This window comes from Cervus elaphus, chromosome 14, assembly GCF_910594005.1.
Source record: "Cervus elaphus chromosome 14, mCerEla1.1, whole genome shotgun sequence".
In the NCBI taxonomy this organism is placed as follows: domain Eukaryota; kingdom Metazoa; phylum Chordata; class Mammalia; order Artiodactyla; family Cervidae; genus Cervus; species Cervus elaphus.
This window is the reverse complement of record NC_057828.1, coordinates 29,982,347-29,998,862: the sequence shown is the minus strand read 5'-3', so window position 1 is coordinate 29,998,862 and position 16,516 is coordinate 29,982,347. Positions and strand designations below refer to the sequence as shown.

Genomic DNA, 16,516 nt, shown 5'->3' with positions numbered 1-16,516 from the left:
GAGAGGTGGACTGTGAAGAAAGCTGAGTGCCGAAAAATTGATGCTTTTGAACTGTGGTATTGGAGAAGACTCTTGAGAGTCCCTTGGACTGCAAGGAGATCCAACCAGTCCATCCTAAAGGAGATCAGTCCTGGGTGTTCATTGGAAGGAGTGATGCTGAAGCTGAAACTCCAATACTTTGGCCACCTCATGCGAAGAGTTGACTCACTGGAAAAGACCCTGATGGTGGGAGGGATTGGGGGCAGGAGGAGAAGGGGACGACAGAGGATGAGATGGCTCATCTCATCCATGAGTCGGCATCACCGACTCGATGGACATGAGTTTGAGTAAACTCCGGGAGTATGTGATGGACAGGGAGGCCTGGCGTGCTGCGATTCATGGGGTCACAGAGAGTTGGACACGACTGAGTGACTGAACTGAACTGAATGCTGTAACGTCCATCTATGTTGCCCTAAATGGCAAGATTTCCTTTTTTATAGCTGACTAATATCCCAGTATTTGTATCACATTTTCTTGATCAATTCATCCAACAGTAGACACTCAGGTTGTTTTCATGTCTATACTACAGAAAATAATGTTGCAATGAACATCGGGGGTGCATATATCATTTCAAGTTAGAGCTTTCATATCCTTCAGATAAAAATCAAGAAGTATAACTGCTGGATCATGTGGTAATTCTATTCTTAGTTTGAGGAAAACTCAATACTATTTTCCAAAGTGGTTATACTAATTTACATTCCCACAAACAGTACACATGGGTTCCCTTTTCTCCACATCCTTGCAAACACTCTTATTTCTTGTCTTTTTTATAACAGCCATTCTAACAGGTGTGATGATTATCTCTTTGTGATTTTGATTTGCATTTCTCTGATGACTAGTGATGCTGAGCCGCTTATGTACCTGTTGGCCATCTGTATTTCTTCTTTGAAAAAATGTCTATTCACATCTTCTGCCCAAATTTTAATCTAGTTGCTTGATTTTTTGCTGTTGAGTTGCATGAGCTCTTTATATATTTTGGATATTAACCTCTTATCAGATATATGATTTGCAAGTTATCAGATATATGATTATTTACTACCATTTGGTAGAATGTCCTTTCATTTTCTTGATAGTTTCCTTTGGTGTGCAAAACTAGTTTTATGTAGTCCCACTTGTTTATTTTTGCTTTTGTTCACTTTGCTTTTGGGGTCAAATTCATGAAAATTGTCACCAAGACCAATGTCAAAGAGTTTTACACTGGTCTCCTTCTAGGAGTTTTACTGCTTTCAGATATTATATTCCTCAACAACAACAACATTATTTTCAACTCTTTAAACCATTTTCTGTTAATTTTTGTGTACTGAATAATACAGGTCTAGTTTTACTCTTTGAAAATTGGCTATCCAGTTCTACCAACACCATTTATTAAAGAGACTGTCCTTTCCACATTGAACATTCTTGGCTGTTTTGTCAAATTATTGGCCATTTATGCATTATCTTATTTCTGCTTCATTCTTCACTCTCAAGATTGCTTTAGCTATTTGAGGTCTACTGTGTGGCTCCATACAAATTTTAGGATTGTTTTTTCTATTTCTGTGGAAAATGTCATTGATATTTTGATAGGGTTTGCACTAAATCTGTAGATTGCTTCAGGCAGTATGGACATTTTAACAATATTAATTCTTCTAATCCACAACCAGAGATTATCTTTCCACTAATTTATATCTTCTTCAGTTTCTATCATCAGTGTCTTACAGTTTTCAGTGTACAGGTATTTCATTTTCTTGGGTAAATTTATTCCTTGTGTTGGTTAGTTGCTAAGTCATGTCTGACTCTGCGACCCCATGGACTGCAGCACACCAGGTTTTTCTTTCTTTCAGTATCTCCTGTAGTTTTCGCAGACTCATATGCATTGAGGCAGTGATGCCATCCAATCATCTCATCCTCTGTCATCTCTTTCTCCTCCTGCCTTCAATCTTTCCCATTATCAGGGTCTTTTCCAATGAGTTGGCTCTTTGCAGCAGGTACACAAAGTACTGGAGCTTCAGCCTCAGCATCAGTCCTTCCAATGAATATTCAGGGTAGATTTCCTTTAGATTGACTGGTTTGATCTCCTTGCAGTCCAAGGGACTCTAAAGAGCCTTTTCCAGCAGCACATTTTGAAAGCATCAATTCTTCAGCACTCAGCCTTCTTTATAGTCCAACTCTCACATTTGTACATGCCAGTGGAAAAACCATAGCTTTGACAAGACGGACATTTTTGTTTAAGATGGGTAAGCCTTAAGCTCATAGCGTATTTATGTGGTGACAGAAAAGAGCCAATAGAAAGGAAGATGAGAGAGAAGATAATAGATGGACCCCAAGTTCCTGAGGACGTGGCAGAAAAGGAGCTCCAAACAGAGGTGGCAGGAATAACCTTAAAGGAGAGGAGATACAATAATTCCCTGAGACAAATACTGCAGGTGACACTGGGGAGCTGCAAGTTAGACAAGTTTCCATTTGATTACCCCTAAAAGATGATGCTGTTAAAGTGCTGCACTCAATATACCAGAAAATCTGGAAAACTCAGCAGTGGCCACAGGACTGGAAAAGGTCAGTTTTCATTCCAATTCCTAAGAAAGGCAATGCCAAAGAATGCTCAAACTGCTGCACAATTGTACTCATCTCACACGCTAGTAAAGTAATGCTCAAAATTCTCCAAGCCAGGCTTCAGCAATACGTGAACTGAGAACTTCCAGATGTTCAAGCTGGTTTTAGAAAAGGCCAAGGAACCAGAGATCAAATTGCCAATATCCACTGGATCATCGAAAAAGCAAGAGAGTTCCAGAAAAACATCTATTTCTGCTTTATTGACTACGCGAAAGCCTTCGACTGTGTGGATCACAATAAACTGTCAAAAATTCTGAATGAGATGGGAATACCAGAGCACCTGACCTGCCTCTTGAGAAACCTGTATGCAGGTTAGGAAGCAACAGTTAGAACTGGACATGGAACAATGGACTGGTTCCAAATAGGAAAAGGAGTATGTCAAGGCTGTATATTGTCACCCTGCTTATTTAACTTATATGCAGAGTACATCATGAGAAACGCTGGGCTGGAAGAAGCACAAGCTGGAATCAAGATTGCCGGGAGAAATATCAATAACCTCAGATATGCAGATGACACCACCCTTATGGCAGAGAGTGAAGAGGAGCTAAAAAGCCTCTTGATGAAAGTGAAAGAGGAGAGTGAAAAAGTTGGCTTAAAGCTTAACATTCAGAAAACTAAGATCAGGCGTCTGGTCCCATCACCTCATGGGAAATAGATGGGGAAACAGTGGAAACAGTGTCAGACTTCATTTTGGGGGGCTCCAAAATCACTGCAGATGGTGACTGCGGCCATGAAATTAAAAGAAGCTTACTCCTTGGAAGGAAAGTTATGACCAACCTAGATAGCATAGTAAAAAGCAGAGACATTACTTTGCCAACAAAGGTCCATCTGGTCAAGGCTATGGTTTTTCCAGTGGTCATGTGTGGATGCGAGAGGTGGACTGTGAAGAAAGCTGAGTGCCGAAAAATTGATGCTTTTGAACTGTGGTATTGGAGAAGACTCTTGAGAGTCCCTTGGACTGCAAGGAGATCCAACCAGTCCATCCTAAAGGGGATCAGTCCTGGGTGTTCATTGGAAGGAGTGATGCTGAAGCTGAAACTCCAATGCTTTGGCCACCTCATGCGAAGAGTTGACTCACTGGAAAAGACCCTGATGGTGGGAGGGATTGGGGGCAGGAGGAGAAGGGGATGACAAAGGATGAGATGGCTGGATGGCATCACCAACTCGCTGGACATGAGTCTGAGTAAACTCCGGGAGTATATGATAGACAGGGAGGCCTGGCGTGCTGCGATTCATGGGGTCGCAAAGAGTTGGACACGACTGAGCAACTGAACTGAACTGAACTGATCTTCAATTTTTATTTTTTATAAAGTAGAGGCATAATCAAGTAATTCAGGCTCATGGTTAAATTGTAACAGCTTAAACAGATGTTGTATGTAATAGAAAGGAGAGCTAAAAAGAGATATAAAATAATAAAAGGCAGAACTGAGTGCCCCACTACTGATACTGGGGACCATGAAATTGGAAAGAGAACCAATCAATATGATTGTTTAAGTGCTCTGCAAAATAGGCTTACCAAGTTGGTAACCAAGGAAAATTGACAATGACATTGTAGAGTTTGCTTTTGTTGTTCAATCACCCAGTTGTGTCCTACTCTTTGCAACCCCATGGACTGCAGCACGCCAGGCCTCCCTGTCCCTCACCATCGCCCAAAGTTTGCCCAAGTTCATGTCCACTGCATCAGTGATGCCATCCAGCCATCTCATCCTCTGATGCCCTCTTCTCCTTCTGCCCTCAATCTTTCCTAGCATCAGGGACTTTTCCAGTGAGTGGGCTGTTCACACCAGATGACCAAAATACTGGAGCTTCAGCTTCAGCATCAGTCCTTCCAACAAGTATTCAGGGCTGATTTCCCTTAAGATTGACTGGTTTGATCTCCATGCTGTCCAAGGGGCTTTCGGGAATCTTCTCCAGCACCACAATTCAAAGGCATCAATTCTTTGGCATTCTGCCTTCTTTACAGTCCAACTCTCAAAACCATACGTGACCACTGGGAGGACCATAGTCTAGACTATACGGACCTTTGTTGGCAGAGTAATGTCTCTGCTTTTCAACACACTGTATAAGTGTGTCATAGCCTTCCTGACAAGAAGCAACTGTCTTCTGATTTCACAGCTGCAGTCACCATCCGCAGTGATTTTAGAGCCCAAGAAGAGGAAATGTGTCACTACTTCCACATTTTCCACCTCTGTTTGCCATGAAATAATGAGGCTGGTTGCCATGATCTTAGTTTTTTTTTCAATATTTCGTTTATGCCCACTCTTTCACTCTCTTCCTTCACCCTCATCAAGAGGCTCTTAAGGTTCCTCTTTGCTTTCAGCCATTAAAGTGGTCTCATCCGCATATCTGAGGTTGTTGATGTTTCTCCCACCTATTCTAGTTTGTAACTCAACCAGCCCAACATTTCTCATGATATGCTCAGCTTATAGGTTAAACAAACAGGGTGAAGGCAGACAGCCCTGTCGTACTCCTTTTTCAAACTTGAACCAATCAGTTGTTCCGTACAGGGTTCTAACTGTTGCTTGTAACTGTTGATTAGAGTTTACATTTTGCCAATTCAGGAGCAGAGGAAAGAAATGGGAAAACGGAGTTGAAGTTACTGGTCACAGAGTGACTGATCCAGGAAGAAGTGAAGAATGGAGACCAAAGCTGGAGAGAAAAGAAAGCTGCAGTTTTTAAAAAATGTAAATTTTGGAAATGGTAGAATTAGGGATTGGAAGAAGGAAGGTAAACAAACAAACAAAAAAAATGGAGGTAAGTGGAGGGACTAATCAAGACGCTGGTTGACAAGAGGAACAAAGAGGGGTCACAACAAAGCTAGAAGGCACTAGGGACTTAAGGGAATGCTGACCCACTCCTTTTAGGGTTATCTCACACACATACAAAACAAGATGATATGCATGAGACAGCAATGTAAATTGCTATAGAAATGCCAGATATTCTTGGTGGTAGCAGTGATATTATTGTTGTTATTTTTATTATTATGTTTAGTGTTCCCTTTAAAAGGTAAGCTTTGTATGTAATTTCTATGACTAATGGAATTAGTAAAGTACCAAATCTTGTATCATTTCAATATATTTTACTTGTTTACTTGATTTAATACTATGAAAACTTCTATTTCCACAAAAGCAAATAAAAGTCAACATGCCTGGAGTGTAATCTTGATAAATTTCTTCTGCTTTCTCTGACTTCAAGGGTACAGAGATTGTTCCCAACGTTTTATGTTTCAGTGTCTCCTTTCCTGCTGGTCGATTCCCTGATGGTAGAACATCTTGATAATATCTCCCTTCTTTGTATTTTAAAACTCTAATGTGACAAAGAAAATAAGATACTATAGTTAACATTCTCTATAACTTACATTTTAAATCTTTCTTCTGTACTTTACAGTGCAATACAATATCTATCCTGTCAAACAATTTTTGATAGGCACTTTGGAAAGAAGATCTGAAACATGGAGATAGGTCTAACTGATATTACTGAAATTTTAAAGCTGAAAGGGACTTAAGAATCCTCATCTAATTTTATTTCAAATGATAAAGAAATGTTCCCCATTTCCTGTGCCTCTGATATGACACACATAAATATTTATCAGAATTTTATACTTTATTATTAAAGATAAATACAATGATGGATGACAATAATCAAAAAATGACAAGAAAAAAAGAAATGTTACCAATTAAGTTGGTGGCAGGGTGAGGTCAGAACACAGTTTTCTGAAATTCAAACTTTACATAATTACCCTCCTTTATAAAAAAAAAAAACTACAGCAACCACCACCAACAACCTGTATCAGGATTAAAGCCAAAGTCTTTTCACATTGCTTTAGCCATTTACTTTGTAAATGTTGGGAAAATGTATTCATAAGAACAGAATCCAAAATGACTGCCTACAATACCTACAGCTACATACCATATTTTTGCAAAGCAGAGAAAATTCAGGGTTCTGTAACTTCAAACATAGACTTCTCAGTAGAAAAGATACCCTTGTTAGGTATATTAAACAAAAATACTTAATCACATGAATAGTAAGGTAATACTTCTCTTCAAAGACAAATAAGGCATTTCTTTGAACCTGTTTATGGATGGATAACTTTATTAGTTCGGCAAAAGCAATGGCACCCCACTCCAGTACTCTTGCCTGGAAAATCCCATGGATGGAGGAACCTAGTAGGCTGCAGACCATGGGGTCGCTAAGGGTTGGACACGACTGAGTGACTTCCCTTTCACTTTTCACTTTCATGCATTGGAGAAGGAAATGGCAACCCACTCCAGTGTTCTTGCCTGGAGAATCCCAGGGACAGAGGAGCCTGGTGGGCTTCTGTCTATGGGGTCGCAGATAGTTGGACACGACTGAAGCGACTTAGCAGCAGCAGCAACTTTATTAGGTATTCCTAAATCTTTTATCTTTGAGGACTTTGTGAGTGCCATTTGGTTTGGACAGCAAGGAGATCCAACCAGTCCATCCTAAAGGAAATCAGTCCTGAATATTCATTGGAAGAACTGATGTTGAAACTGAAACTCCAATACTTTGGCCACTTGATGCGAAGAACTGCCTCATAGGAAAACACCCTGATGCTGGGAAAGACTGAGGGCAGGAGGAGAAGGGCACATCAGAGGACGAGATGGTTGGATGGCATCACTGACTCAATGGACATGAGTCTGAGTAAACTCTAGGAGTTGGTGATGGACAGGGAGGCCTGGAGTGCTGCAGTCCATGGGGTCGCAAAGAGTTAGACACGACTGAGTGACTGAACTGAACTGATTCGATTTATAAACACCTTGAACAGTTTCCTTGTGATTATAATGACCATCCCCATAACTTCTCCATATCCTTTGTTCTTTTTTTTTCCCCTTCCTGAATTGATTACCATTTTCTTAGCAACACTGAGGAGTAACTTTCACATTTTGGGTGGTAATCTTTGGTCATTTTATATGCATTAAAAGTACCTTCCACTTTGGACTTATCTTTGAACTCTTGACAAACAGAAGTTCTTAACTTTAATCTAATCTATCTTTGTATGATTTGTCTTAATTAAGAAATCTTTCCTCACTCCACAGTGATAACAAAATTCTCATAAATTTTCCTAACAGCCTTACAGTTTGGCCTTTCACAAATCTTATAACTGATTTGTAGCATGAGGACAAATACAATTTCTGTACCCTCCCGATAAGGACATGTGATCAAAACTGGGTCTCCAGCATTGCAGGCAGATGCTTTACCGTCTGAGCCACCAGGGAAGCCCGTTGATCATTACAGCATCATTACTGAACACGCCCATCCTTTCCCTCACTGATCTGTACCAGTAGTCTGTCATCAATCAAAATGTGTGTACAATTATTCATTCCTGGTTCTTTATTTTTATTTGGGTTTATCCTCATTTCTATATCACACTATTTTATTTACTATAGTTTAGATAGCTTTAAATTGTATTTTCCCCAAATTTTCCCAAATTGTCTTTTTCCAAAGAAAGTGCTTACATATTCTTGGCCCTTTGATTTTCTATATACATTTTGTTGCACTCTCAATTAAATTTTATAATTTTACTCATAAAGGTCAAACATATTTTTTATTGGAGTATAACTGTTTTACATGTTGTGTTAGCTTCTGCTGTGTAACAAAGTAAATGAGCTACATCCTGCTAACGCCAGAGACTTAAGAAACGTGGGTGAGATCCCTGGGAAGATTCCCCTGCAGGAGGGCATGGCAACCCACTCCAGTATTCATGCCTGGGGAATACCATGGACAGAAGAGCCTCGTAGGCTACAGTCCTTGGGGTCACACAGAGTCAGACACGACTGAAGCGACCTAGCGCACACACACACACCTCCACCTTGAGTCTCCTTCCCACCCCGCAGTCCTACCCCTCTAGGTCATCACAGAGCTCCAAGCTGAGCGCTCTGTGCTATAGAGCAGCTTCCCATCAGCTATCTATTTTATACACGGCAGTGTATACATGTCAATACTACTCTCCCAATTTTTCCCCTTCCTCCCAGGTCCATATGTCCATTCTCTACATCTGTGTCTCTATTCTTGCCCTACAAACAGGTACATCTATACCATTTTTGTAGACTGCATATATGTGTGTTAATATATATTTGTTTTTCTCCTTCTGACTTATTTCACTTCATATGAAACACTCTAGTCCATCCACATCAACAAATGACCCATTTCATTTCTTTTTATGACTGAGTGATATCCCACTTTATATATATACCAAATCTTCTTTATCCATTCACCTATCGATGGACATTTAGATTGCTTTTATGTCCCAGCTATTGTTAATAATGCTGCAATGAACACTGAGGTACATGTGTCTTTTTGAATTATGATTTCCTCAGGGTAAATGTCCAGTAGTGGGATTGTTGGGTCATATGGTAGTTCTATTTCTAGTTTTTTAAGGAACCTCCATAACTGTTCTCCATAATGGCTATATCAATTTACATTCCCAGCAACAGAGCAAGAGGGTTCCCTTTTCTCCATCCCTCTCCAGCATTTATTGTTTGTAGATTTCTTGATGATGGCCATTCTGACTGGTGTGAGGCGATAGCTCTTTGTAGGTTTGATCTGCATGTCTCTAATACTTAGTGATGTTGAGTACCTTCTCATGCAAACACATTGTTAAAAGAATTTTTTAGGTACCTTATTTTTCATTATTATTATGAATGATAGTTATGGTTTAATTATATTTTCAATCTATTGCTGGACCATAGAAAAGCAATACACTTATAAATACTGATTTTAATATAGCAGCCTTGCTAATAAATTCACTTATTAATTATAAAATTTTGTAAATTATTCCGTACTTTATTTGTAGACAATCTATGAATAATTGCAGTTTCTGATCTTTCAAACCTGGTAGCTTTCTTTCTTTGTCTTTTTTCCTTTCCTTTCTTAGGACCTATAATAGAATGTTGAATAGAAATGGCAACAAAGCAAGCATTCCTGTCACTCCTCTGAATTTAAAAGGAATTCTTTTAACACTTGATCATTCAAAATATGTTATTTGCTCTTGGTTTTTGGTAAATGCCCTCAATCAAGTGGTTTCCTAAGAGTTTTTATCATTAACAGATATTAAATCTTATCAAGTCTTTCTCTTTCTTCTTTTAATTGGTACTGACAGATTTTCTAACATTGAAACTTGCATTTCTGAAATAAACTACACAATTTGATCTTGATGTATCATCCATTAATATACACTACTTTAATTGGTAGGTTAATATTTTATTTAGGACTTTTTTGCTTCTGAGGTCATGCATGAAACTTATTTGTAGGATTATACAAACTGCCCTCAAAAACTGAGTCAGAGACTACTTTCTCTTTTTCTATTCTGTAGAATAAGCTGTATATGATTGGATTCACTCTTCTAGAAACTCAAAAACTGTCAATTTCTCTGGACCTGATGTGTGTGGTCTGTGGCGGGAGGAGAAAGAGGAATGGGATTCACTACTACTAATTCAACAATTTAAATGGTAAAAAGAAAGCTCATCTTTCTATCATTTATTGAGAATATTTTATATATTTACATTTTACTTAAAATTTTTATATCTGTACTTAGCTCCCTTTTCTGATCTAGTATTAGTTACAAAGTCACTGTATCACACGACTACGTGGTGCATCACTCACCCTACTCTCCCTGGATCTGTGTTTCAGGGGGCAGCACATAAAGAGAGCATATAGTGAATGGTGCTTCCTGGGGTTGTGCGGTATCACAACCCTGTCTATTTGTGACTTCTTTTTCTCCTGGTTGATCTTATCAAATGACTGTCAATTTTATTGACAATTGGTGCTTTTGCTGGTTTTTCTTTGATTATCTTTGATATTTATTATGTTAATTTCTGATAATCTTTAACTTCTTCCTTCTGCCTTCTTAGGATTTATTCTGTTCTACATTCTTACTCCTAACTACTTAAAGTAGATTGCTAACTCATTAATTTTTTAGCCCTTTTTGTCTTTTAATACACAGTTTTTTGACTATAAGTTTCTCCCTAAACACACAATTTTTATATGTGTGACATAGTTACTAATGCAATAGTTTAAGCTCCCTTCCATTCTTCTTGTCTTCCTTCTATTATTATATTCAGTTCTAACATTTTTTTCCTAATTTCCTTTAGAGATCCTCCTTTCACCAACTAGTTATTTAGAAAACTATTTTTTTTTCAGATATTATGCTTCATTTCCAAATGGTTTCTAGTTAAACTCTTATAACTAAGTTCTAACATAATTAAAGAGTATGTAATGTATATTGATAATTTGGTTAAACAAGGTTTATGGTCTTAAATGGCACAGCATTACAATTGTTCCATATATCCTGAAATAGACGGTATAACTTTTATTTTTTAAATTTTTTATCTGTTGTTATCCTTTTGCATTTTAGGATACTTCCACACCATGCATTTTTTAAAAATTCAATTTGACATTTAAAAAGAAAAAGTTTAGTCCATTTGCATTTACTGTGATTACAGACATTTTGGGGATTTATTTCTACCATCTTATTTTGTTCTCTATGGATCCCTTTTCTTGTTGTTTCTCTATATTTTATCTCTATTTTTTCATTTTTTTTTCAGGAAAATTTCTTCAACTTTACCTTCCAACTATTCTCTTAAACTTCACTTCTGCTATTATATAATTAAACTTTCAAAACTATTTTTTATGCAAATGCTCCATTTTTTTAATTCTCTAAATACAAACTGTTTCTTCTGTTACTGTCCAATCATTTAATGCTAGTTTTGTGGTGGTGGTGGTTGTTGAAGCTTTCTTCTCCCTGTATTATGTATTTCCTCCAAGCTTCTTTGATTTGTTTCGGTTTCTATCATGCTATAAACAATCCTCAAATGATCAGAGTTTGCTGGTTGTAAATGAGTCACCACTAAAATAACAATGAAACAACTCTTCATGCACTGGTGTTTTTCAACTGGTAGATTCGACTTTGGGGCAATCTGGGAATTTTGTTAGGTATTTCCTACTGTCATTATCTGCACATCTTTCCTTTTGGCTGGTCAATTTCCCAGAGAGTAATCTCTAGCTTTTAGCTGTGAGCTTTCTCAAAGTCAAACAAAAGAAGAAAACTAAAGAACTCTTTGATTTGAATACATTAATCTACTCTCAGCTGTTCTCAGATTTCTTCTGAGAATAAAGAAAGAAATAATCTCTTGGCTGTGAGAAGTGAAGAAGGAGATACATATTCTGAATGCTTCTTATACAAACTTTCAACTTTGATTGCAGTCTCAGCTGCTCTGCACTTTCAGAGGTACATAATATCCTTAATTTCTGAGTTTGTGGGACTGGACGGAGTAGTAATGGAAGGGAGGAGATGGGGGAGGATGAATCAGCCTGTTTCTGGGCTACACCAACTGACACCTTAAGTTTATAATTTCCACTCTGCTAAATTAATGATAACTTATCCATCTATTTTCAAGCTTTCAAAATTTCACTGGTTCTCCCACTTGCTTGTATCTCATCTCGAATTCTCTTATTTTTTACTATCATTTTAACAGAATTTTAGGAAGGAGAGCCATAAAAGCAAGGGCTCCAACCCATCAGGTTTAAATACAATTCAGAAATATTTTCAAGTTTTCTTCTCCATTATTTTTTTCTGACTGTATGCTGATACACTCTGAGAAATGTGAAAAAACAAACACATGAATCTCCAACCTTTTCTTCATCTGCTCTCTGCTGCCCTCTTCTGCTCTGAGCTGTCGTTTTCTATTCACAGTCCATATCTAGAACCAAATCCCCTTTTGCCTTGCTGGGATTTCTCAGTTGTTGATTTGTTTCTCATACCCATCAACCTCTTTCACACTTTTTGGCATATCCAAAGTTGGTCTGGGAGACGGAGTCAGTGTTAATTTGCCTTGTCAGAAAGGACTTCCTAAGAAACCAAGGTTTTCTACACGCCACAACCCTCATTCAATTCTCGTGTGATACGTTATATTTTCCATTGTCAGAATGGATTATCACTAGCCAGGTATGTTTGAGATTTTAATTCCACTATATCTTATTTTACCTTGGTTTTGAATTTCCTTTATCCTTGTTCCTGTCTTTATTTACTGCTGTCAAATCATTGGGTCTGAATGTCTCCATATTTTTTTCTGAACAAAACTATGAAGTCATGAGCTGAAAAAATACATTCACATTATTTTTAAAATATAAAAAATTATTTCACAGCTATTACTACTGATTCTCTAAACTATACATATATATATGTATATATATAGTTCCCAACTTTCCACTAGGCTTATTAATTTAATACTCTCATTACCTTCAAGTATTTCTTGTGTATAATATAATTTTCAGAGCCTTCACTATGCTAGCTATCTTTCTCAGGGCAGTCTATATTGTCTAACTTCCTTTCTATGACAATTTTTTCCTTCCTACATTGATGTTTATATACATACAATTCTAATTGACCTTAAATTCTATAGTAAATATAATAAGTTTTAAGAGCATCTCCCCAAGAATAAATCATCAGAAAGAACTCAGGGAAGTCAACAGGACTGGTAGCCTAAGACATTGAACTCATTTCACTATTCACTAAGTCCTAAGGCCACATTCATGTACTACCAGAACTCCTTAGATAGAACAGAATAGAACAAAAGGAAGTGGGTTTTGAAATATGCAAGACAGAGAGTCTCTTTCTGATTACTGAGGGAAATTTAACAAGATACAGAAAGTCTCAAAGTAAATTTTGCATAGAATTCTAACGAAACAATTTAAGCCAAGAATAATTTTCCTAGCTTTGAGCTGTGAGTTTTTTCAGTCATTTAAATACATTAACAAATGTATGGAGGTTCCCAGGTTGGATGCATGAGACAGGGTGCTCAGGGCAGGTGCACTGGGATGACCCTGAGGGATGGGATGGGGAGGGAGGTGGGAGGGGGCTTCAGGATGGGGAACACATGTACACCTATGGCTAATTTATGTCAATGTATGGCAAAACCACTACAATACTGTTAAGTAATTAGTCTCCAATCAAAATAAATTAATTTTTAAAAAAACTAAAAAGAGAGTTACCATATGACCCAGCCACTCCACTCCTGGGCATGTATCTGGAGAAAAACATGGTTCAAAAGGATATATGCACCCCAATGTTCACCGAAGCACTATTCACAATAGCTAAGATATGGAAACAACTTAAATGTCCATCGACAGACGAATGGATAAAGATGTGGCACATGTATACAATGTATACTTAGCCATAATAAAGAATGAACTAATCCCATTTACAGCAATATGGATGAACTGGAAATTATCATACTAAGTGCAACAAGTCAGAAAGAGAAAGACAAATATGATTATCATTGTATATGAAAACTAAAATACGGCACAAATGAATTTATTTGCAAAACAGAAACAAACTCACAGACATGGAGAAGACGTGTAGTCTTCAAGGGGGAGGAGAGTGGGAGAGGGATGGACTGGAAGTTTGGGGTTAGGAGATGCAAACTATTATATATAGAATAAAAACATCCTACTGTATAGCACAAGGGGCTATATTCAATATTCTGGGATAAACTATAATGCAAAGAATATAAAAAGGAATGTACAAATGTATATAACTGAGTCACTTCACTGTATAGCAGAAATTAACAAAACATTGTAAATCAACTATACTTCAATAAAAGTAAAATTTTTTAAAAAATGGTACTGACACAAAAGCCAGTAACTAATATTAATTTTCAGTCCATCCATGTTGCAGATCAATCGAACAGGATAGAGAGCCCAGATATGAACTCACACACATATAGTCAATCTATGACAAAGGCTTCCCGAGTAGCTCAGCTGATAAAGAATCTTCCTGCAATGCAGGAGACCCTGGTTCGATTCCTGAGTCAGGCAGATCCCCTGGAGAACAGATAGCTTACCCACTCCAGTATTCTTGGGCTTCCCTGGTGGCTCAGCTGGTAAAGAATCTGCCTACAATGCGGAAGACCAGGGTTCAATCCCTGGGTTGGGAAGATTCCCTGGAGAAGGGAAAGGCTACCCACTCCAGTATTCTTGCCTGGAGAATTCCATGGATTGTATAGTACATGGGGTCGCAAAAAGTCAACAAATCTATGACAAAGGAGGCAAGAACATACAATGGAGAAAAAGACAGTCTCTTCAATAAGTGGTACTGCAAAAACTGGACAGCCACATGTAAAAGAATGAAATCAGAACATTCTTTAATACCATATACAAAAATAAACTCAAAATGGATTAAAGATCACAATGCCAAGACCAGATACTATAAAACTCCTAAAGGAAAACACAGGCAGAACACTCTTTGACATAAAACACAGCAATATGTTTTTGGATCCTTGTCCTAAAGCAAAGGAAATAAACGTAAAAGTAAACAAATGGGACCTAATTAAAACTTAAAAGCTTTTGTGTAGTAAAGGAAATCACTGACAAAATGAAAGGAGAGCCTATTGAATGGGGGAAAATATTTGCCAATGATATGACCAATAATGGGTTAATACCCAAAACACATAAACAGCTAATTCAACTCAATATAAAAAAATCTGGTTTAAAAAATGGACAGAAGGTATGAATAGACACTATTCCAAAGACGACACACAGATGGCCAACAAGCACAAGAAAATATGCTCAACATCATTAATAAAACAGAGGAATGAAAATTCAAACCACAGAGATATCACCTTAAGCCTGTCACAATAGCTATCATAGAAAAGAACACAAATAACAAATGTTGGCAAGGATAGAGAGAAAAGAGAACCCTCTGACACTGTTGGCAGGAAGTGTAAATTGGTGTAGACACTGTGGAAAACAATACAGAGGATTTTTAAAAAACTAAAAATAGAACCACCATCAGTTCAGTTCAGTCGCTCAGTCGTGTCCAACTCCTTGCTACCCCATGGATTGCAGCATGCCAGGCTTTCCTGTCCATCACCAACTCCCAGAGCTTACTCAAACTCATGTCCATCCAGTTGGTGATGCCATCCAACTATCTCATCCTCTGTCATCCTCCACCCAAAAAAACTGTTAGAGTTAATAAACAAATTCAGTAAAGCTGTAGGAATCAAAATCAACATACAAAAATCAATACATTTCTATACACTAACAATGAACTACACAAAAAAGAAATTAAGAAATCAATCACACTTACAATAACATCAAAAAAGATAAATTCTGAAGAACAAATTTAACCAAGGAAATTAAAAGACCTGTGCACTGAAAACTATAAGACACAGATGAAAGAAACTGAAGCAAAACACAAAATTATGGAAAGTTAGCTCATGTTCACATATTACAGTAACTAATATTAAAATGCCCATACATCCCCAAACAATCAACATATCCAATGCTATCCCTATCAAAATTCCAATAGCATTTTTCATAAAAATAAAAAAAAAATGCTTTTCTTGGAACCACGAAAGACCCTCAATAATCAAAGCCTTTTTTGGAAAAAAGAATAAAGCTACAGGTATCACACTTTCTGACTTCAAGGTATATTACAGAAATCTGCAGTCTTGTGTCAGGAACCAGTCCAGAAATTCAAGCAGTCCTGTGTCAGGAACCAGGGGCAGAGGCCAATGTGTTTCTTATTATTTCACAATAGTCTACTGCTGCCTGGCTTTGAAGATGAAAAGATTAGTTCAGTTAGAATTAATAAACAAATTCAGTAAAGTTGTAGGTTACAAAATCAATAGGAATTTAGCCAAGATGGCAGAGAAGGCAGACCCTGAGCTCACCTCCTCCTATGGGCACACAAAAATTACAAACAGAGCAATTATTGATAAGAAAGACTGGAATCTAGCAGAAAATACCATTATCTTTAGTTGTGACGAAAGATAAAAAAAAAAAAGGAAGGGCAGAGACAGGGTACAGTTAAGCCTCAGACCCCTAGTGAGCAACTCACAAATTACAAATACAGAGGAGTGAGGGGTCC

At 37.6% G+C, this 16,516-nt stretch overlaps 1 protein-coding gene across 1 annotated transcript in view; it reads right to left on the bottom strand.

Annotated features, from left to right (window-relative positions):
* DNAH14 (dynein axonemal heavy chain 14) overlaps positions 1-12,708 on the bottom strand; it is a 388,841-nt gene extending 376,133 nt beyond the window's left edge. The window contains exons 1-2 of the mRNA XM_043922886.1: positions 12,632-12,708; positions 5,773-5,934 (exon numbers count right to left, since the gene is read on the bottom strand). Of these exons, the coding sequence (XP_043778821.1) occupies positions 5,773-5,934; positions 12,632-12,708 (239 nt within the window). The remainder of the gene's footprint in view (positions 1-5,772; positions 5,935-12,631) is intronic.
* Positions 12,709-16,516: the final 3,808 nt, after the last annotated feature.